General features: G+C 38.3%; 1 protein-coding gene across 1 annotated transcript; it reads left to right on the top strand.

The window, feature by feature from the left end:
- Positions 1-450: 450 nt before the first annotated feature.
- On the top strand, positions 451-21,654 carry LOC122063395 (protein VASCULAR ASSOCIATED DEATH 1, chloroplastic). Its single transcript, XM_042627105.1, has 18 exons — positions 451-926; positions 1,125-1,193; positions 5,063-5,113; positions 8,952-9,017; positions 10,448-10,543; positions 10,738-10,839; positions 12,840-12,934; positions 13,069-13,256; positions 13,404-13,444; positions 13,592-13,679; positions 13,860-13,946; positions 14,075-14,129; positions 15,345-15,411; positions 17,131-17,230; positions 19,096-19,157; positions 19,243-19,285; positions 19,402-19,682; positions 21,330-21,654. Exons 1-18 carry the CDS (start codon positions 735-737, stop codon positions 21,573-21,575), a joined length of 1,929 nt encoding a protein of 642 aa, XP_042483039.1. The 5' UTR covers positions 451-734; the 3' UTR covers positions 21,576-21,654.
- Positions 21,655-22,731: the final 1,077 nt, after the last annotated feature.

Below are 22,731 nucleotides of genomic sequence, written 5' to 3'. Positions count from 1 at the left end.
TGGGATAAAGTCAAACGATAGGATCTAGTGACAGTTTTGTGTGTTTCTCTCTCTCCTTATTCTTCCTTTTTCACTCTCTAGTTGCCTTGGGCTGGGGAGGATCCGAATTCTCATCATGGTCCATGGGTTGAGGGGGATTCAGATCCTCTCCAACGGCGGGTTTTCTCTCTCCTATTATGAGTCATGGTGGGAAAGATTCCCCTTTTTTTTTTTTTTTTTTTTTTTGAAGGGGTAAAAACCAGAGGGAATACGGAATACCCATTTAGATTTTATGATGCCGAAATTGACTGTTTAGTCGTCTACTGCCACAGTAGGGTAGACCATCTGTAAGTGCCCTAGCACTGTCAACAGATTTATAGGGCTTTTGCCGCACGTGTGGTAAGGCAATGGGCGTTGCAAACTTGCAATGGTGTGGACTGGGAGTTGAAATGTCGCATTCAAAGTCCTATTAGGAAAAAATTGAGAAAGGCTGCAACAGACAAGAGTAGATGAATCCTCCGTTCCCCTTGCGGTCTTAAGACTCTTTACATTACTAACCAGTTTCCAGATCTTCACATAATGGTATCAAAATCGAAGAAGTTAGAACTTTTACAAGTTAAAACCGACTCTATCGCTCTCTTCAACTTCACGCCACGCCACGCCACGCCACGCCACGCCACGCCACGCCTCGCCACGCCTCTCTGAGGATCACCAACTACCCAAACCCCTCTCTCCCTCTCTTCTACTTCACTGCCATGGCCGTTGTCTTTGCTAACCAGGAGAAGATTGAAATTCCTCAGTCCATGGACTCTATCCCTTCTCCCTTGCCTTCCAAACCGGCTTCAGAATCCGGCTCCGATGTCAGTTTTTCGGGAAACGGTGATCAAACTGATCGTGACGAGCAGTCTGATTTGTCTGTCGGTAACCAGAAAGATGTCGATAATCAGGTGCTTTGGATTGTTCTTAGCTATGATATTTTCCCAGTTTTTTCTATTTTGGGGTTTCATTTATTGTTAATTGTAGTAAAAGTCGCAGGCTCTCTCGTTCCCCCCCCCCCCCCCCCTGTTTGTGAGTGTAGAATGATTAAAAAAAGGAGGTCTTTCGTTGGATTTTAGTCTTGAATTCTGTTTAATTTTTTTGTGTAGTACATTTCGATCCAGGCGGCGGTGAGAAGTGAAGAGTATCGGCAACTGTTTCATCTTCCACCTGAAGAAGTAAGTGTCATCAGGCTTTGAACTTTCTGGAATGATTGATCATCTCTTCAACTCATAATTATAACGGTTGCTTCCGATTGATTTTCTTCTTTAAGTATTGTAAAAGGAAATTTTATCTGTTTGTTTGGAAATTTGTTTAGCAGAAACACTCGCTCCCATTAATGAATTGAAGTCTTGGCATGTATAGCTATCCTTTGATGTGTTTGTCGGATTCTTGCTTGGGAATGTTGAATTCCTAAATGAACTTTTAAATTGGATGTTTGTCAGAATTCCGATTTGGGTTACTCTACTTGTGTCCTTTTGTTAAGCCAGGCTAGAAAAATTGCCTTTTTGTGATTTTATGATCATATTCAGTTAATTGACGGGTGCTGTCCTTCAGTAATTTCCAATCTGATTTTTTTTTTTTGTCAACAAGCTTCTTCACTGTCTATCCACTTCATAGCTGTTCTTTTGTGGAAAAAGTGGGTATTATTTTCTTTAGTTCCTAATTTTGGGACACTTTATTTTCGTTCACTTACAAATTGTGGAAGAAATAAGATTAAGGGAACTGGTTGGATGTGGCTGTTCCTTTTCTAATTGTATTTGTTGGAAAGTGAAATTCTAAAGTTGGACTTCAATCATCCTTTAGCTACTAAAATTCAGATGCATTTGAAGTCTCAGATAAATAGAGCATATAACACATATGACTTCGTCAATGAAAAGAATAACTCTTGCTTGTTCCTCTCGAGTTTTTAAAGTTGAGGATGGGTTTTGATGCTTCACTTGTTTTTATAGTATGTCCTTTGCATTTATCATATCGTTTGTGAACCAAAAAAAACATTGCAATGTAATGTGTCACTGATTATCTATCTTTTTTTTTACCAAAAAAAAAGAAAAAAGAAAGAAAGATTATCTATCTTTTTGACCATATCCAGGAAGATTGGAGTAAAAGAGGATTCATAGTGGGTAAAGATTAGTAGTGAGCTTTGTGTAATTTTCTATGAATGGCATGAGACATAAAACATCACTTGATCGAGAGGAAAGATGACCAGGCGACGTGCAATGGCAGGCGTCGGCAGAGGCAGGGAGGTCGAGATGAGGGGAACCCGCTGCTTTTTGGCCAGCAGGGGTTCGTACGATGAGCAGGGGAGGCAGTAGCATGTCTCAGGATAAGAGTGCGATGTCGCCGTGGTGAAGGAGACCCTTTCTGGCGGTGCTTCAGGCGGTGATTTCTGCTTGTTCTCTGGCCCCGGCTAGGGTTTCTGAAGGTAGTTGAAGGAAGGAGAAGTGTGGTGCAGAGTGGTTGTGTTGGTGGAGGTATTTGAGGTAGAGTGGTGATGGGCATCGATGTCAGGGGAGTGGTGGAAGGGGAGTGAGTTGGGGTGGCGGAGGATGCTAAAATGGTATGCAGTGGGTAGTTCATGGTTTCATCCGGTTTTCAGACAATCAGCGGTTCGGTGGCCGAAAACCTTGCAATTGACATAGTGGGGAGTAGCCCAATCATAGCACACTTCTTGGTGAGTTGAGACCCCTTCATCGTCTTTGAGGAGGACAGAGGTAGGAGGAGGTCTTTTAGCTGAAACTTCCACACATTGCATTCTCCTAGTTCTGATATCTATAAAGAGAGGAGTGCCTCAAACTTAGGCCCTTTTGGCACCATAGATACAATGGAATGTTGGGCAAGGAGATCCATGGGGGAATGGAGCTGTAATCAAGCTTGTGGAGTTGCATGTTTGGTTCCATTGACGAAGGAAAATGGGTTTGTTTCTCACATGCTATGGACCACCTTCCAGTGCTTTGCGCATATCAATATCCATGGAGAAGTTGAAAAGGTAGATGCAATTGTTTAGTAAGTGGAAGTCTAATTGACCGGAGGCCTTCCATTGGTTTTCAAGGGATCGTTTAACGATTGGGAAGTGGGGACGGCTGCCCAAGAAGTGACCAACCAAACAGAACCGCCAATTAGAGATCTCGGAGTTGAAGGAGGCCGCGAGATACCTGCCAATACGCTTGTCACCGAGAGTGGAGGGAGGGACGAAATGGAGGGAGAGGTCTTCCTTAGGGAAGGAAGAAGAGGAGGTAAGGCAAGAGGACCATGATTTTTTTTTTTGGGGGGGTGGGGAGGGAGGGAGGGAAGGATGAAGAGGAGTGACGAAGATGAGAGATACAAGGTGTTAGAGCGGCAACATGGCGGATGGGGGGGGGGAGGAAGCTGTAGCAGGGAGAAGGAACCAGGGAGGGGAGAAGCGAACAGAGGATTCCGAGGGAGTGAGGCACCGGAGGGGGAGGGGGAGGGGAGGAGAGGGAAGAGATTAGGACATCTCAGGGAGGGGAGGAGCTGGTGCACCAACCAGATAAAATTATATCTTCCTTGTCAAAGTTGCAGAATAAGAAAATCAAAAGGATTAGTAAAACAAATATAACAATAATTATGTTTTTATAATGGAATTATATGCAATTTTCGTCTATTATATGGTCTGAGTTAGGAAATTGAAAAGTTTTTCAATGCCTTTGGCCATTTATAATCTTACATGGAGTGTGGGAGCTCCAATTTGAATGTTCGATAACAATATCAATTAAGGTGGTCAAATAATTCTTGAAGAAGTTCAGACTGATGTAAAAGACTAGATATCATCAAGGGAAATTTATTGGTGACCAGGAACTGAATTTCAATTATGAAGGACATTGTGATTCCAGTCCACTATTTGAGTCCAGGTTTTAGTGCATCTCCACAAAAATGTTCAATTAGTGCTGAATCCTTAACATCATTTCAATGGTTTTAACTATTTGATAAAATACATAAAAAGCTTCTTATAATCCAATCAGTCTCAACATCCTAAGATTACACAGGCGGATGAAGTCTTGTTTGGAATCATCATGCATGACATGTATGAAGCTCCCTTCTTTGAAAGAGATGACAAATACCTTTTTGTTGATCACACAGCGGTGGTGATGGATTCTATTGTCAGTTTCAGGTGTGTCAAGGCCTATATAACATTAGAAATGACTCAGCTTGGACATGACAAGAATATTATAACATTTAAAATGATTCAACCTAAACATAACATGAAAAAGTATCTATTGATGATTGATCCGAGTAAAACATCACACAACAGTTTGAAGAATGGATCATGCTTGGGCTGAGAGGAAATGGCATTTAATTTTATGGAAAGTGATAAAACTAGGAAAAAAATGCTAATAATATGGTTACACAGGTTGTTACTGGGTTGGCAGTTTCAACATGAAATCTATATTTTTTTTTTGGCTCCTTGTCAATTTTTTGTGACCTGAATTGAGCTTGAACCCAAACTAAGATCTAAGGCTTATGTTTGTGTTTGTATTTGTGTTGGATAATGCCACCCCTAGGCTCATGTACTTTCTGTTGATACTATTTTATTATTCTTTATTCGAATGTCATAAATCATACTATTATACTTCAAGGAGGGCTACATAAAGCTGAAAAAATAAAAAAATAAATAAAATCTCGACATTTCCCCTTAGGATCTATCTGGTTGCAAGGGAAATGAAATGAAATCAAAGCCATATGGAAACTTTTATAATCATTACCTAACATTATTGTGTAACTAACTCCAAAACATTCTGAATCTGGTTCTTAAATGTTATTACGTTTTGCAACCAAATTCCTTGGTTTCAAGAAGGAAGCTAAGGATTCCATTTCAAAATTATGATTACCATATTTATTAAGAGTTTAATGCAGTAAAAAAATCATGAATACAAAATTTTTCATCTTGTTAAAACTGATTTCACTTCTCTTCCCATAACTAGAAACCAGACAGAACCTTGGGAGGGAAGAGGTTTTCATTTTGATGTATCTTCTTGGTGATGTGCTGCTAACAGAATGATATTCCTTTGCCTTTTCTTGTGTATAGGTCCTTGTTCAAGACTTCAACTGTGCTTTGCAGGACAATTTCCTTATTCAGGTGAACCTTGATCTATTTAACAGTTACAATTGCTTATTTGCAATTCAACTCCTTTTTGGTGGTTTGATTTAATAATTTTTATTGTTGTCTGCTTTCTATTCTTAACGTGAATAGTTCATATTTAAGTTTCATAGTTATATAGTTTTCAGCATAGTTGTCATGGCGTCGCCTAGGCGTCGCCAAGGCGGCGATTTGGCGTCCTGGCTGAAAAAGAAGTTCATGGCAGTGCTACGATTTACGTGACTCATAAATGGCGGTCGCCATTGGCTGATAGGCGTCTCTACGCCACCGCCATGGACGCCAGGTCACGCCTAATTCACTAGGCGGTCGATTTTTTGTAAAATGTAGGGTGATTTTGATAGGGCTATGTTGATTTTTGATGATTTGATGTTGTTTAATGTTGGTTTTATATGTTATAGGGTATATATTGTAGACTTGTAGCATGCTAAATAACTTTAGAAAATAGCAGAAATAAAAAAAATAGCATACTAAATAACTGTAGAAAAAAGGGAAAATAAAAATAACACATGGGCGATTTGACCGCCATGGCAACGCCATAATAGGCGATTCATCGCCAAATCGATTAGCCACCCCTCCACCGCCTTGGATCGATTTGACGCCGTGACAACTATGGTTTTCAGAGGTGATATCGGTGGAATAAAGGTATCCTTGATGAGGTTTTAGATTCCATCCCATAGCAGAATTGTAGGGCTCAAAACTTGCAAGGTAACATCACTATTAACCCACAGTCTAGAACTCTGATTAACCCCAAAATCGTATCACATATAGGCAACTAGTAGTACTTTCATCCCCTAAAGTAAGAGGATGATCCAATTGTTAGATTTCAACCATGAGCAAAGGACTGAAATGGAAACTAGTTCCCAGATTTAGTGTCAACACCGCATCTCATCTTCCACATGGTAGAATGACATGAAAACAATTGCATATTCATCAATCCATAAGGACATCAACATTTATAAAATTCAGCCAAAACCTGTGGTCAGATATCTGAGAAGAACAGAACACATAATCAGAAACTTGGGTGCAAATTAGCAATCATCAGTGTACACTAATCCAATGGACAGAGTATATTAAAGTTCCAGTTGGTGCCATGTAGAATGGACAGTAAACAACTTTAAAAATTCCCCTCAATCCAATGGCTGGATTCTCCTGTTCTCCAGTAGCATATGATTCAAGTCCATATGAAAAAATTAGCAACCACCAAGAACTCCTTTATCACGTAACAGGTTCAGGTTCTAAACCAGGTCGAAGGAAGTATCTGTCCACCTCTTGGAACCCTTAAAGTACTACAGTAATCCAAGGGTTAGAATCGTTGGATGATTGATTACCTGCTTTTGAAGTTGCAGCCCTGTAATCCAAAGGTTAGAATCATTTGATGATGGATTACCTGCTTTTGAAGTTGGAGCCCAGTAATCCAAAGGTTAGAATTGTTAGATGATTGATTACCTGCTTTTGAAGTTGCATCCCAGAAAACTTCCAAATAGGGAACTGCAAGAGTTTTCAAACTCAGCTGCTGTGGAGGGATCAATGGAGTACTCTTCAAGCAACAAAACAGCAGCAACAACAGGGTATATTGATGGCATGATAACTCTCTGTTGGAACTTTATTGCAGGATTAAGAAAATTAGAAACTAAGAAGAAGAAGGATAGAATAGAAGAAAGGGGATATGACCAAGGTGTCTCACCTATGGCCTTGGTCAGTTTCTCACTAACCCATGGTCTCTCAGCTTGACTGTCTCTCACAGCAACAAACAACCAAGCTTTTTCTTCAATACTCAAATTTTTTTTTTTTTGCGGGGGGGTGGGTGGGGGGGAAGATGTCCTACACTCCCTAACTTCTAGTTACATCAAAATATAAACTGAATACTAAATACTATCTACCTTTTAGTTACTTACAAAAATAGAAATATAAAATAAAATCTACTTAAAATACTCTAATGCCAGCCAATAGAAGGGACCCTTAATGGGGCCAACCCGGGCCCATTAATGTAGGAGCTAGATCTAGGTAAGAATCAACCCTACAGTAGTATCGATATTCTAATAGCTGATACGATCTCCAAGAAACTTACTGTCAAGAAATCCAGATTTGATGATGTTGCAGGAAACTAGTAACATAAATTAAAGATAAAGAAATAAACAGAAAAGTAGAGAAGGGGAAGGATAAGATAGATGGGGAAGGGGGATAGGTTGGGTCCAGTATCTCACACTTCCCTTGGCATCTCACCCACTCACTACCTAAACCTAATTGCTGTGGGTACGGCCTCTTAGATCATTCTAGGAAAAACAAGGGTGAAGACCTAGCATTTGTACATTAAGGGTGGAAACTGGGAATGCATTCCCTTGGCCGTGGGTACAGTAAAAGTTAGTATTTGAATAGATGTTGAGCCCGACAATGGGCATTACTCAGTGCATGTAGGCAACTTACCGAAGCACGTATTTTCTGTGTTGGTTCTATGCATATGTGCTTCGTGTATTGGAGTAGTTGGTACAATATGTGTGTGCATATCTGGTAGGCTTAGCTGCTTGGCAGTGCAGTGTGGATGTGCATACGACTATGTATGCGTGAGACCATGATTGCAGTGTAGGGGTTGTGAGACAGCTCTTGATAGCAATACAGGAGTGAGACAGCTCTGTGCGGCAATATTGTTTATGTGAGTAAGCTCTGTGCAGCAGTGAGAATGTTAGTAGTACACATTGCCAGGTTTAAGCAGCATCGATAGATTGAGTATGTATCTGTTAAAGTGCCAACAGTGATTGCTAAATTAGGGGTACAGTTGGAAAAAGAAAAATAATTTGACACGCTAATTCACCCCTCTCAATGTCAGTCAGGACCCAACATATATGACCAAAGGTCTCTCACCTATGGCCTTTGTTAGTCTCTTGCCATAACTGTCTCTTACAGCAAGTAACCAAGCTTTTTCTTCAATACTCAAAATCGTGGGGTGCTGTAGTACAACCCCCCTTTTTTATCAATAGCTTCAATCAAGCCCCCTTGTGTGGAGAGGGGATCTCCTACAAAATAGCAACCAATTGGGGTAGATGCTAGCCTAATATATTCCCTAACTTCTAGTTACATCAACATTGAAACTGAATGCTAAATAAAATCTACATATTAGCTACTCTAAAAGATAGATTCAAATATAAAGAAGATCTTCTTAAAGTCCACCATGAAAGTCAATAAAAGAGACCATTAATGGGCCCAACCCTGGCCCACTAGTTGGGCTTAACACGTATACCACAAGTTGCTTTAAGTGTGGTTCCATGGATTACATTGCTAGTCCATATGGGGCCCAAAGTCCAAAGATGGGCTATCTTGATGGGGCTTGAGGCCTATGTGTAAAACCTTGCCGTGGGAGAGTAAAACTCCCATTAGAAGAAAGAAAGTTTTGAGGCAGGACAAGAAAGGAACTCGCCCTTTGACAAGAAGGGATAAGAGGTGATTGCTGGCGATGACTTGGTGAAGGGAATCTATGAGAGAAGGTTCTCAAACCCGGTTCAACCGCATAGCTAAAAGGAGTGGGAAAGCCATCGATACATACCAGAATTTGGGAGTTATCGGGTGGAGGAGCACACTCACACCTTTAAGCACCAGTTCAATCGAGCAGCTATCCAACCTTCAGCAGTGGGAGCTTAATAGGGCTAACGTTTGCTGGTTCTTTTTTCTCTTCAACTTCCATTGATCTACATCATATATACCGATATCTTTTTGAGTTCAAGACAAGAATGGGGTATTATGCACTAGGGATCATGAATATTAGTATGATTACTTTAAGGTGCAGCTTCTTTTTGTTTTCCTAACCCTACAATTTGGATTGCAGGGTCATATGTACTTATTTGTTCACCATATTTGCTTTTATTCCAACATATTTGGATTTGAGACGAAGGTACTTTGTTTAACTTATTACCATAATTTTATTATTTTAAATCCTACATTGTATTCGATTCTCTTTTCATCAGTATATACAATTTCTGCAGTTATGCAAATTAACTTTAAGCTTGAGATAATTTTTACCCTCTCTTTTTCAATGTATGATAATTAGGACAACAAAAACATTACAGAGAAATAAGATTGATGGATGAACCACAAAAAATATTAGGAGGTAGGGCAAAACATATGACAGATAGGACTTGGTGGTTGTGTTAGTGATGGTCTAACTTAAGGAAAACTCTTTAGCAAGAAAATCCATGGTGGGGAGTTGAACTAGACAGTATTATTTTTTATTTTTTTTTGCTAATGACGAGTATCCAGGCCTTCGGCTTGACTAGTCCCGACAAGTCATGCTAAGGTATTCAGCTATAAATACGGAAAAATATTTACAAATTGGACCAAATTCAAGGCATAATAAATTGCTGCAATTCATTTATTAAAAAAACGGCGTACCCAGTGCATGAGGCTCCTGCCATTGCGGGGTCTGGGAGGGTCATACTATACACAGCCTTACCCCCGCTGCAATTCCTTTATTAAAATAAATAATTAAGGCATAACTATTTGGTAGTTTTTCAAGGGGCACCTTTTTTTTTTTGATAGGTAGGGGGGGAAGTAGGTAACAGCTAGGAGACTCGAACTCGAGACTTCCTAGTGAGCATGGGTTTTTTGCACACCATAGCTCACCAACTGCGCTAGGCAGTTGTTGTTCAAGGGGCACCTTAATTTGGTACTGGAAGAACATATATGAGAATGTTCAAGTTGCAATTTCTTCAGCATTAAGAATTCATCTTCTCTTTGTAACTTTTTTTTTTCTTTGTATATGTGTGAAAATATAATACTAAAATTCTAAGAGATTATATGGTTGTGGCATAACATATTTTGTTTTCTTAATTTCTTTTTATAAGGCAGTTTATATAATTGTTATCATTTCAATGCACTACTTGGTTTATTAACGCCAATGTTGTTGCTTAAAATTGACTCTTGAATTGATTAGAAAATCCAATTCATGATGTAATATCCAGTTAGCAGAAAAATATCGAAAGAGGTAACACAAATGAAGATCTTCCTGGTTTGAATTAGGAGAACAATGATATAGGGTAGATTTTGAATAAACCATAATCCTGGTGAGATGGGCCAAAAATTATCTGGCAACTACCCAATACCAGGAAATCTCACAAATTACATGGTAACAGATATTGCACAACTGACCAACTTATAGTCAAAACATGGCAGAGGTTGATAAATGTTGCTTCGCTAAATTTTATTGGAGGACACACTTCAGCTGAAACATTTTCAGTCATATAAATTCAAAATTTGTCTGTGTTTCTCTGTGTTAGTTAATATTTAAATCTTGAAGGTTGTGTTAAAAATTGTTTCAAAGTGCAGAAAATCATCCCTTTCAATGAGGTCACTTGTGTACGCAAAGCAAAGACTGCAGCAATCTTCCCTAATGCGATAGAAATTGTGGCTGGGGAAAAAAGGGTAAGCTGCAACTGTGATACTTTTCCGCACCATATTTTAGTTTATTAGTGATATAAAAAGAACTCATCTTGATTGTCACCTGCATCATTTTCTTGTTTCTTGGTTGAAGTGGATATCTTTTATTTTTCAAACTAAAAACCTTTGCTAAAATGTGCTGTTTCATTTTTTATTTTTTTATTTTTTAAATTTGGCAGCACTTCTTTGCATCCTTTCTCTCCCGTGATGAAGCTTATAAACTCATTTTTGATGGATGGGCGCAACATGGTAACGGTGGTAAAGTGGCCTTAGATCGTCAGGTATATATCTGCTTTTTCATATATTTCTTGAATTGCAACAAAGGTCACACAGAAATTATTTATTTAACTCAAGGATGGTCATAATTTTTTTTTTTTTTTTTGGGTGGGTGGTGAGGAGAAGGAAGGGGGTGGTGTGAGGGCATAAAGAACTATCCTAAGCAGTTTCTCTTCAATAATGTAGTTCTATATTCTTTCTTTTTGTTTGACAATAATTGTTTATACTTGATGTAGATCGATTTACTGGTATGAAGTACAGCCGTAATAAGGCTTGACCAACTAGCCCTCTAGACTGGTCCTAGGCTGGTCTAGTCTGCCCAAGCTGTAGGGCCTAATTTTCCCTCTATTGATTTCAGTTTGAGAAGGTTTTTCATCTTAATTCAAAATCTTGGGCAACAAGGAAGATTTCTCCAACCTATAGGAAGAATTTCCAGATTCTTCTAGTTTGTTTTGGCAGCTAGCTGTGGAGTAAGACACGAGGAATCAACCAGCCTATTCTAGAAGACTTTAATGGGTCTTAGTTTTTATTTATTTATTTTATTTATTCCTCTTGTATAATGAAAGATCAGTTTCCTTTTTCTACTCGGTTGTAGCAGTCCAGCAGTTGTTGATGTAGACAAGACTTCAAAGAAATAGGAAACTCTAGTTCTTCATTATATCATTAACTAGGATTTTAGATGAATTACTTGCAGCATTGGTTTCTGTTGAACACAATGGAGAATACTAAGGAGGACTCTCAAAAGAGAAAAAAATATGATTAACCACTGGATCTTAGTGCTCTGACCTTTTGACTATATAAAGGCATTAAGGACCAGCAGTAGCAATAGAGAAGAAGAAACAGAAAAGAAAGTAGGATAAGAGAGATCAATAGAGATAAAAAAGGAGAGAAATACTGCCCACAGTTTGAGTTGTGAACAACCTACTCAAACTGTGGGATGAGGCCTATATTTATACAGAAAATAAAGCAAGCAGCAGCTTACAATCCACCGACCTACTTAAGTCATATGACAATACCCAAAATAACCCCACACAAATATATCCTGTACTAACATAAACCGAGACCACTAGACTACCATGCTTAACATTTTCCATTATTGATCCAAGAAGTAGCGGATAATCATATTTATTTTGATAGAAATCTCAGCAAGACTGAAATTTTCTTGGTCAGATCGTACTAGTTATTTGAATGCTAAAATATAAAATTAACAGACTTATGCTCCCTGATCAAATATAAATAGATTGAAAAGGAAGGCAGGTGAAATACCATGGGAAGTCCATATCAGGTGGTTTTAGATAAATGCTTTAAATAACATTGGAGAAATTCAATATCTGCCAAGAGTTGAATTAGATAAATAGACATGGAGGAGTTGTCTATCACGTTAACGAGTTTCTGGAGACATTGGACGATGTCTAACTCCTAAGTATAGGTTTTTTATTTTTTATTTTTTTAGCACCCTTTTTGTCAAACAACTGCTAATAGAATTTTTATTGTCACTTGCACTTAAGAAGCAGGCAAATTTTTCTAAGAGTAACATTCATAATCCTTGATTTTAAAGACAAATTTGGATGTGAAGATACTCAACTCTTCCAGTCTTAATACAGAACATTGACTTTCCTCGGTACAAACTGTCCTAATCCTTATGAATATAAACAATCTGAAACCAGAAATCCCATTATTCTTTGTGCATTTATTTCATATTTGGTACTCACTCAATTTTAATTTGTAATCCTAATTTGTGAAAGAAGTAAAAGTATGAATGGATTAAGATTATACATTTGCAATTTTACTGTCCATAATATGGGTAAATCACTAGGCTGAATCAGGAATCTTTTCTAATTAAATTTGCTTGTCATCATTAAGTTATAGAAATGAACTGCATTACTCACCAAAAATTATTGGGCCAGAGGTGTTAAAATATTTGTCCATTATTTCATTTTTCTGGCTGTATTCGCTTGATTACATGTTTTATTGGTAGTTTTTTTATAAATCTTTCTTACATCAGGATTCAAAATCTGAGTCTGGCCGTCAAGACAATATGCTTGTTATAGTTGAAAAAGATTTCAAGCAACCAGTTAGCGACCTCCAATCGTCAGAAAGGTATATGCTGTGCAATAATCTTCTACAAAGCACAAATGATAACATTTTATGAATCTGCACAAATGATGACATTTTATGAATCTGATTAGTTTCTTTGGATTTTAGTTAATTTTTACTGCATGTGATTGAATCAGGAATAAGGGTTCTCATATTTCGGAAGATTATATGCTTTTATCCAACGAAGAAGTTGATATTAGTTCATCAACAAGGTTCTCAGAGGCGGAGGAGAATGGAGAAGAAGCTAAACCAGTTGTAAATACTGAGTGTTTGTCTTCTGGAGAACCTTTGAAACTGAAGCTTGAGGATGCTGATGCCCCTGAGAGTTAGTTGACTCCTTTTTTTATTCTTGAATCATGACTCTTATCAATTGGTTAGGCATCAAAATTGGATACTTAATAGTATAACTAAGTATGTATAACTTTAATTCAACTCGCATATATTGTTTGAATTGTATCCATTCTTTGTGCAGTACCTGCAAATTACACAATGGTCGCCGAATCAAAGTTTCCAGTAATGTTCCCTTCTTTGTTGTTGTTGTGGACTTATTATATTGAATAGTTCCACTAGGGTAACTGTATTTACTGATTTTTCTTATCTAATATTGACGTCCCAAAAAAGAAGTTGAATTTCTTTATATGATCAATATTTGACCAACAGGTTCAGGTAGAGGATTTCTTCCGTTTTTTCTTGTCAGATGATGCTGTTGAGTTTACTGAGTCGTTTCATAAAAATTGTGGAGACAAAGGTAAGTCATCATAATGCCATGAACCTCATCATATCAGTTGTGATTTTGTTGAATAAGGTTCTATTCATTGTGGCCCACTGTCCATTGCCATGATGGCTGAACTGTTATATTTTCCACAACTGTCATTTCGTACTACTATAAATTTGGTTATCAATGTGTGTAATAGCCTTCTGTTTCCAGGATTTAGGTGCACTTCGTGGTCTGAGCATGAACAATTTGGACACACTCGTGATGTGTCATTTCAACACCCGATCAAATTGTATTTTGGTATGGGATTGTACCTATGTTATTCCACAACAATCTGCATTTTCATTGATATAGTTTAATTTATCTAGTTTCCACACTGGTTTGAGTTACACCAGTCATGGGTTTAATTTTTCAACTTTGGATTTAAGGTGCAAGATATAGTAACTGCCAGCAGCTCCAGAAATTTCGCATCTACAAGGACAGGTTTATAATATTTCTCTCTTTGCCTTTATAGAAAATTTTGCACTTTTTGATGCTAAGGTTCTTCGAAAGTAGGGCATCTTATATGATCTTATATTAGAGGTAATTGCTTGTACTTCTTTCAGTTTGCTGGATTACTTGTCATGCAAAGGTTATCTTGACTTTGCATTGATTACTAAGGCAGTACAGGGACAACAAATTAAGGCAGCTTTGATTGTATGTTAAGAAATTTCCAATTTGGACCTGGAACCATTTTGAGCTTTGAACTGGATATTTTTTTTTTTTGATATTTATTAACTGAATATGCCCTAAGAAAAGGGAGTTCTAATGTGAGATTCTAGACTTGCTGCCTGCAATCAGCCATGGGCTGGGGTTGCACTCATTATAGTGGTGTTGATGGTGAGCTAGGGATAATGCACCATGAAGGAAAGGGGAGCCGAACTGGAAGGTAGGGAGGAGAGGGTAAAGCAGCTGCCTTGGAGGGTGCTGGCATCTGGCGCTGGCTGTAATTGCATTATTGCAGACTCAGCTTGCTGCAACAGCAACAAGATGATTTTCCATCGGAATTGTGCCCAGTTGGCCAGTTCCCTTGTCAATATGTAAACATTAGGAGCATAGGTGGGTAGCATGCATATGTGGCGCCCTTGGCCGTTGAACTTGGTCTGCTTGTCTATGGCAGTATGGCTGATTGGTTGGTGGTGGTTGTTAAAGTTGTTAGCGGCTGCTTGTTCTTTGAGGGATTAATGTGGGTGCTGGATACCTTAGATTTGTGTGCATCAGTTTCAGCGGAGATGGACAGGGAAGCATTGACAATCTGGGCTGGCATATTTCTAGTATTCAGGTGCAAGAAAATTGTTTCAGGGAAGAAAAGAAATTTATTAAACTTCAAGATTCTCTTCCAAAAGAAAAGAAGAGACAAAATTGTGTTACTTTTTTAAAAGGAGAGAAGAGGGGACACCAATCAATACAACCAGATAATTAAGAAGCATGTACATCTGGAAACCAAATGTCTCAATTTTCTATCATTCTGCATCAGATGTTCCTTTGGTATTTGGTTGTACTTGATTTTCTTCATTTCTGCATGAATTAATTGTGTGATCCTTTATACTTTTGGAAGGTGTGTCATTGATTAACAATGTGGCACTTTGCTTTTTTCATAAAATTTCATTGTTGAATAATGGTTAACCTTTTGACTTTTTTAACTTTCATTTATGCCAGTCATTTAGTTGTTGAAACTTCGCAAGAAATCAGTGACGTACCTTATGGGGATTGTTTCCGTGTTGAGGTATTACATATTTAGCCCAAATATTAATGTTTTATTTGCGACTACAATTTTTTGCTGTCCCAATCCGTTTTCAAGTATTTTAATAATTTTATGGTTGGATATTGATTTGTGAAGTACTGCTGCACCCCCTTCCCCTTTAATATTGTGCAAATATAATTTATGAGCTGTGACAGAATACAGAATTGATTTTTTTTTTTTTTTTAATAATATTTAACAAACTCTACTGCTAAGAAAATGAGATGGACTGCAAATCCCGATACAATCAGCGCAAAGCATCCCAAAATATTACAAAGAAGAAAAGATTACATATCTGACTACAAGATCAGAGTAATCTACCAAAGGAAGGGAGAACCCAAATGACACTTTGGGGTTATTAACTCCTTGCCTGGCCAACAAGTCCTCTGTATCATTTTTTGTCCTTGACTTCCAGGGGAATGATCTATTCAACTGCGAATAAGCAATGTGCTTTATGTGTGTAATACTTTAATTACATGCCAATGATCATCCTTACTAGTAGCCACCAAGCTATGGTAGTCGCCGTGTCTACTTCCACTGTGATTTAGCGAGACCCTTTCTCGACGCTTACTCCATCCTAAATTGGAGAAATAGAAATTCAGCTCTTACAGAATTCCTTACTCCAATCTGTCCTGAATATGCTCCCAAAACATCTCCTATGCTTGCTCTAATACGAACCCCGGAAACACCCGAAGGTCCATTAACAAAAGAAGATCAGTCAAACTTCAATTTCACCATTCTGATTGGGGGTGATCAAGCATAAACTCTTAGATTGCTCGGGATGTTGGAACTGATCACATTATCCCAATTGGTGAAGAAAAACATGATGGAATGTCTCTAAAGAATGGATCAGCCATAGCCCAATGTGCCACTTGCACCCTATAATCTTCTATTGACCTTGACCTCCAATAAAAGAATTATCCCAAAACAAAAGAGCACTTCTCTCCTCCCATATGGACCATAGTATGGCTATTAGTGATGCGTTCCTTATGAGAAGAGGTGCTACTGTGCCTTTTCTTTTGTAGACAAATACTGTAAATGTAATATGTTCATGGGATTTTTCTGTGCCTTAATAGGCCAATAATGCCATTTGTGCAAAATGTTAAATCGAGAAGGACGTAACTATCCTTGGTGGATTGCACTAGTTTGGTTGGATGTGCAAATGTTATACATTCAGCAAGGAAATATTATCAGAATAGACCAGTGGCATGGTACAGAAGACGGTTATGTAATTTGATGGTTAGAAGCATGGGTTGGGGAGAATAGAAAAATTTCTCCATTGTTCTGAGAGCTGGAACTCACCTTCTTATTTGGTTTTGTTCTCGGGTGATCTAATAAACAGTGCATCTGTGCATGTGATTCTTTGTTCGCTCTTCTATGGTTGTGTGATATCTTCTTTTTGTAGTATCCTGCCATGGGTTTTGGAGATCAGGACCCAGCCTTTGCAAGGATTGAACATAAAATGCATTATCATGGAGTTCTATTCTAGCCTTCATTTAACTGAGATTTTTTATTTTCCTGTCTTTATGTGCACTGCTAGGGTAGGAGTGGAATTTAATTACAATGCTTGAATTGATAATGCATAGTCGTCTTATTCCTAATCATCATCTTATGGGTCTGTACAATTTGGTGATGTAAGTGAAAATCAAACCTCATTAAAAGATTTTATGTTTTGACAAATTGTTGGTATTCTACTAATCTCAGGGGCTTTGGGATGTGGAGAGAGATGGTAATAAAGGAAAGAATTCTTGCGTTCTGCGTGTATATATTCATGTACCATTTTCTAAGAAGACAATGTGGAAAGGTATGGCTAGTTCTCATTTTGCCCTCTTACTTTTTCTAGGTGTCTTAGTTGATAATTAATATTCATGAACCAATGAACCACGTTACATCACATCGTTTTGTGGTGGGGGTAATAATAATTTTGAAGTGCTTTAGCAGAATTATGAATACTTATTCAGATGAATATCTCATCTTAAGCTATGGTCATCATTGCCATCACCATCACCATCAAGAAATCTTACAGAATGATCTCCATCTCACAGATTTACCATTCAAGTTCCATAACGGGTATATGATTCACCAAAATATTACCTATGTTGTCCTAGTGAGCGCCACACAGTTCGTATACAGGGAGGCCTAGGGGTGTCAATGGGCTCGGTTTTTTAAAACCCGAGCCCAACCCTATAGTCTCTTATCTTAGCCCAGGCCCAGGCCCAGCTCCACCCCCACCCTAGGTCGGGCTGGGATATCTCGGCCCAGGCCCAACCCAGTCCGGCCCTGATTGACCATGATTGACGCTGATTGGGCTGGGCTTGGCCAGTTCAGCCCTGATTGACCCTGATCAAGGCTGAGCTGGCCCTAGTTGACCATGGCAGCCCCTATATATTGCCATTTGGATGAGAGGGGGGAGAGAGAGGGAAACGCCATTCACCTGCTTATTCTCAAACCTTGAAAGCCAACAATGTATATTCAAAAATGTAAAAGTAAAGATAGACTTGGTTGGTGTGATTAAAAAAAGGTGGTCAGTGGTGAATGTAGACAGTTAAAAAAAAAGCATGACATTTTATATGTTAATATAATAAATTTATTGTCTGCATAGGTAGGGTAGTGCCGGGCCGGGCTTGGCTTCAGCCCAAGACCCAACCCAGGCCCGGCCCGGCCTGGCATCAGGCCTGAAAATTTTCATCCCAGGCCCGGTCCGGGCTTAGGGCAGGCTCGGGCTAACCAGGCTTTTTTGACAGCCCTAGGGAGGTCCACACACCAAGGAGAGGGAGAGTTTGGAAGTGTGAGCCATACACACTAGCAATGTGTACGGACTTTTCCCTATAATGTGATTTTGAAAATCTCTTAGCTTATATAGAAAAGGGTCATGACCCAGTGCGGGTCTTGGGAGGGTTGAGTTTGGAGTTGGTATTAACCTTTGGCATTGTTGCTCAAAGTGGCCTCCCTCAAGACTTAAACCCGGGCATTTAACCTAGCAGCCAGAACCTTTTACCATTGCTCTAAACAATGGCCCCTAAATAAAGGGCTAATAAAACACCTCAAACAGAGGTGGAGGCCTTTCCACCTATGTCACCTCTTTTTTGCCGCATAGCAGTGATTCTTTGGTCATTTTGACCATTGAGTAGGTGGTGAGTTCCCTGGATAGGCCACACGTCCAATTTGGTGGCCTATCTCAATAATACACTCTTATGTATTGGGTGGGTGCTTTCCCTTCTTTGTATCCTGTTCTTCAAGCAGAGTTGATTGTTTCAAGAAATTTTAAATGCTTTATTCTGCTACTTGGTATGTTAGATTAGACTGATACATAAAAAAATAAAACGGTTGGCTGGTTATGTGGACATCTTGTCTACAAAATTTTGAGTGCCAATGAAGTCCGTAGAGGTGCATCCTGCTTGTTATTTTTCTTTTTTGGACAAAATGAGGCAAAGTTAACTTGGCTATTCTTATATTGGAAGCAAACAGGAGATTGGGGTGTTTCTTTTATCCTTCTAGCAAATTGGCTAGTAAGATAAGTTTCCATATTTTCTGACAGATTCAAAGTTTGTGTTTGAATTCTTGTTGGTATGTATTTGCAATATATGTATTTGAAACTCCAATACAATATATGTTGCTCGTGAAACTTGGATACGATACTTACTACAAAGTGGGCAAACATTTTTGCAGGGAAAATAGAGCAGTCTACTATTGCAGAGTGCCGAGAAGCGTATTCAGTTTGGATAAAAACTGTACCTCTTTGACCTTATCTGACGCATCTGACTTTTTTGGTATATTAAGTTTATACATTAAATTTTCCAATTGAATCTGTTTCAGGCAAATGAAAGGCTAAAGCAGAAAACTGTTGCAAAACTAGATGGTACGTTTGTTGAAAATTCATTATGCTAAAATATGTTATGGTAATGCTCATTTTTATTGGGTGTAAGTTAATAATTGCTTCTCATATTCTGTCTGCTATTTATTTTCTTTATGCAGAGCCCTGTCCTGATTCTAACACAACTCAAAATGATTCCCAATTGGAAAGGCACACAGAAACTGAAGCACCTTCGGAAGGGTTACATGATGTGAGCAAACATACTGAAGAGTCTGATTCTAAAGATGGTGATACACAATTTCAAAGTCTGCTGCAAGGAAGCTCAAGTGGCACAACATTATTTAAAGAGTCATTGGCAACATTATGTTCATATTTGAAAAGTCAAGGCCACTTTCCTCTAGTCCTATTCACTACCTCTGTTTTGATTCTTCTTCTGATGCAGGTATACATTCTTTTCTTTCAACAAATAAAATACATAGGTAGTTGTATGATACTTGCAGTTTTACTTGCATATGTGTGGTGGATGTATTATGAATTGAGGGTGAGGATTGTGGAGTCTTGGTGAAGGATACGAGGCTTTGAGCTACTTTCAGAAAGTATTTAAATGAATACTGCAGAGACTGGCAGTTTGGGTGAACTTCATATGTAGCAATGAGATTGGATTGCTTTATAAAAAAAGGTGGGGGGGGGGGGGGGATGAAATCGAAGGGATGGATAATGACGGGCTTATTACTGGATGGAACTCAAGTTTGGTTACAGAAAAGCTTGGAATATGATGGATTGTCACTGTTAACTGATGGGAGGAAATCGAAGGGATGGACATAATGACGGGCTTATTACTGGATGGAACTCATGTTTGGTTACAGAAAAGCTTGGAATATGATGGATTATCATTGTTAACTGAGCACTTCGAAAAGATTATTAGCAATAAGAGAATGCGAAATAGAAACACTGTGTTGGAAGCGCAAGGAAGTACTACTTGCACCAGCTTTGGGAAGCATAGGAGCCATATTAGGATACTTTGGAAGTGAGTAATTGCACAAATTGTAATACGTAAAACTAAAGTATTCTAGAAGGATGATTAGAGCCAAGCATTTTTCAAGGAAATTAGCAAAACAGGAGAAGAAAATGGAGCATTTGGGATTCATGTCCATTAATGTCTAGAAAACCTCTTGGGGTCATATATTGCAAATTAGTACCCTAGAAGGATGATTAGTGCCAAGCAGTTTTAAGAAAAGTGGTGAAACAGGAGAACAAATGATGGATGATTTGATATTCGTGGCCGAGAGTCCAGAAAAGCTCTCACGTTGTATCAGCTCAAAGATCCCTATTCCTATCTTGTATATCTCCTACATAAATATATCATTATAAGCAGGAATGCAATGGTCTAAGCTCACCTAGATCTTATCTTATCGATTACATAGTGATCACAGAATCTAGGAACCCCAAGGTGTTGGAGGGGGCTTGGTCGCAAGGAGACCTAGGTGCCCAAGGCTAGGTGTCGCCTAGGCGATGCCTTGACAACTATGATTGGTTTTTCTAACAACCTGAAATCTGAAATAGAGTTTGAGATGAAATTGGACAGTCTTAACTTTAGATTGAGGTGTGTCATTTATGTTGGGCGGTGAATACTGACATGAAATGGGGCTATTATCAGGCCTTTGAGTACTGTTCTTCTCTATATTTCTATTTCTCTATTAAATCCATTGCTGGTTGTATTAAAATACTGGACAATGTCATTGTGGTTTGTAATGACCTACTTTCACCCATTAGAAGGGTTCCAACCTTGCTGCATGTGTGATACAAAATAATGCAGCTTAAAAAGTAATAGAGCACCTTCCACACCAATGATGTTCCTTATTTTTAATTTTTCGTTGCCTTTTTTTTTTTGGCTACCTATTCATTATCGTCTAGAGCTTGCTTCAGAAAATTGTAGTTCATCTTTTGCCAATATTTCCCTAAATGTATTTCCATCTGATTGTCTTCAAACTCATCCTCAATCTAATCCTAGCTTGCTACTTCGGTTCAATGTGGTTCATTAATAATTTGACTTATATTTCTTCCTTCTTTTTCCCCTTTTTTATTACAGCTGAGCATAGTTGTACTACTAACTAGAGCTCCTCAAGTCCATGTCATCTCTCAAGTGGACTACATGAAGGGCATCACTGGTGGCATTGAAAACAAGGCAGCTGATGTAGCGTGGCTGGAAAAGAGGGTTCACCACCTAAAAGATGAGATGCTTATGGTTGAGGCCCGTCTAGAGAGGATGCGCCATGAACATGAACTGCTAAAAGCACAGCTACTGGGCCTTGAGCCTCAGATGACGCAAAGATAGTACCCACCCGACCCTTATGTATGTATAATTGTGTATCTTTAAATCTTTAGCTTATAAATCCATGGTCAATTTCTTCTTACTGCATGGCATGACATTTCTTGTTAATCAAAAGAAATAAGTAATCAGTTCTGATTTATTACCACCCTGGGGGAGGGGAGGGGGAGAAAAATTGAGGGGAATACGCATCATCTATTGAAAAGAGCCAATGGCTCTTACTAATAAGCTATTTTCATAATAATATTCATAAATATTCGAAGTCCCGACCTGGTTCCATGATTTTTAATTCATAATTGATTTGTCTTTAATTTAATAAAAGGAATCTCATAATCTATGAATGTATCTATTGTGTGCAGATACAAAACCTGCTTGTGTTCCCCATTCCCAGACACATGGGAAGTGGATGCGAGGCAGGGGCATCTTTTTCACAGGCTGCCTCAACTTCTCATGTGTCTGGGCAAGGCAAGCATGTAGTGTTATTTCTCCCATATTCTATTAGAAAAAAAAAAAAAAAACATTATTCGTCACTCATGCTAGGGTTCAAACACTTAAGATTTTAGTATTTTTCCAAAATATCCTCATGAAACCCTGGATGCGCACCTCTCCATCCATTCACCATGAGTGTAAGAACCTATTATATGTTTTGGTACTCATATTTTTTGTTTTTATTACATAATAAAATTGACGCTTTTTAGAAGTAATTTTAACTCATTTAAAAGAGAAAAGGTTCTCACACTCTAGATATGGAGTTCAACATAGGTTTTAAGGCGGTAAGGCGACGGAGGCATTTGAGGGTCTTTCAGAACGCTTGAGCGATAAGGCAGGCATAAAGCGTCGCCTTATCGACTAAAGCGTTCATGTGTAATTTTTTTATAAAATCAATCTATTTGGCCCAAATTTTATTTGAATCTTATTACTCATATGTTAAATAAATATTAATGTTCATATTCATACCAATGTAAGATATTCATAAAAAAAACAAATCAATAAAGTGAATAAACTAAGTTCATCTTCATCAATCATCAATCATTAATCATCATAACATATTAACATATAATATAAATACATAATTATGAAACAAAATTATAAATATAAAGAAAAGAAGACATAAAAAATACAAGTATTTATTATACTTACCTCTATGATGCCAAAATGAGTG

Source organism: Macadamia integrifolia, unplaced genomic scaffold (genome assembly GCF_013358625.1).
Source record: "Macadamia integrifolia cultivar HAES 741 unplaced genomic scaffold, SCU_Mint_v3 scaffold1306, whole genome shotgun sequence".
Taxonomy (NCBI): Eukaryota; Viridiplantae; Streptophyta; class Magnoliopsida; order Proteales; family Proteaceae; genus Macadamia; species Macadamia integrifolia.
This window is presented reverse-complemented; position numbering and strand designations above follow the sequence as displayed.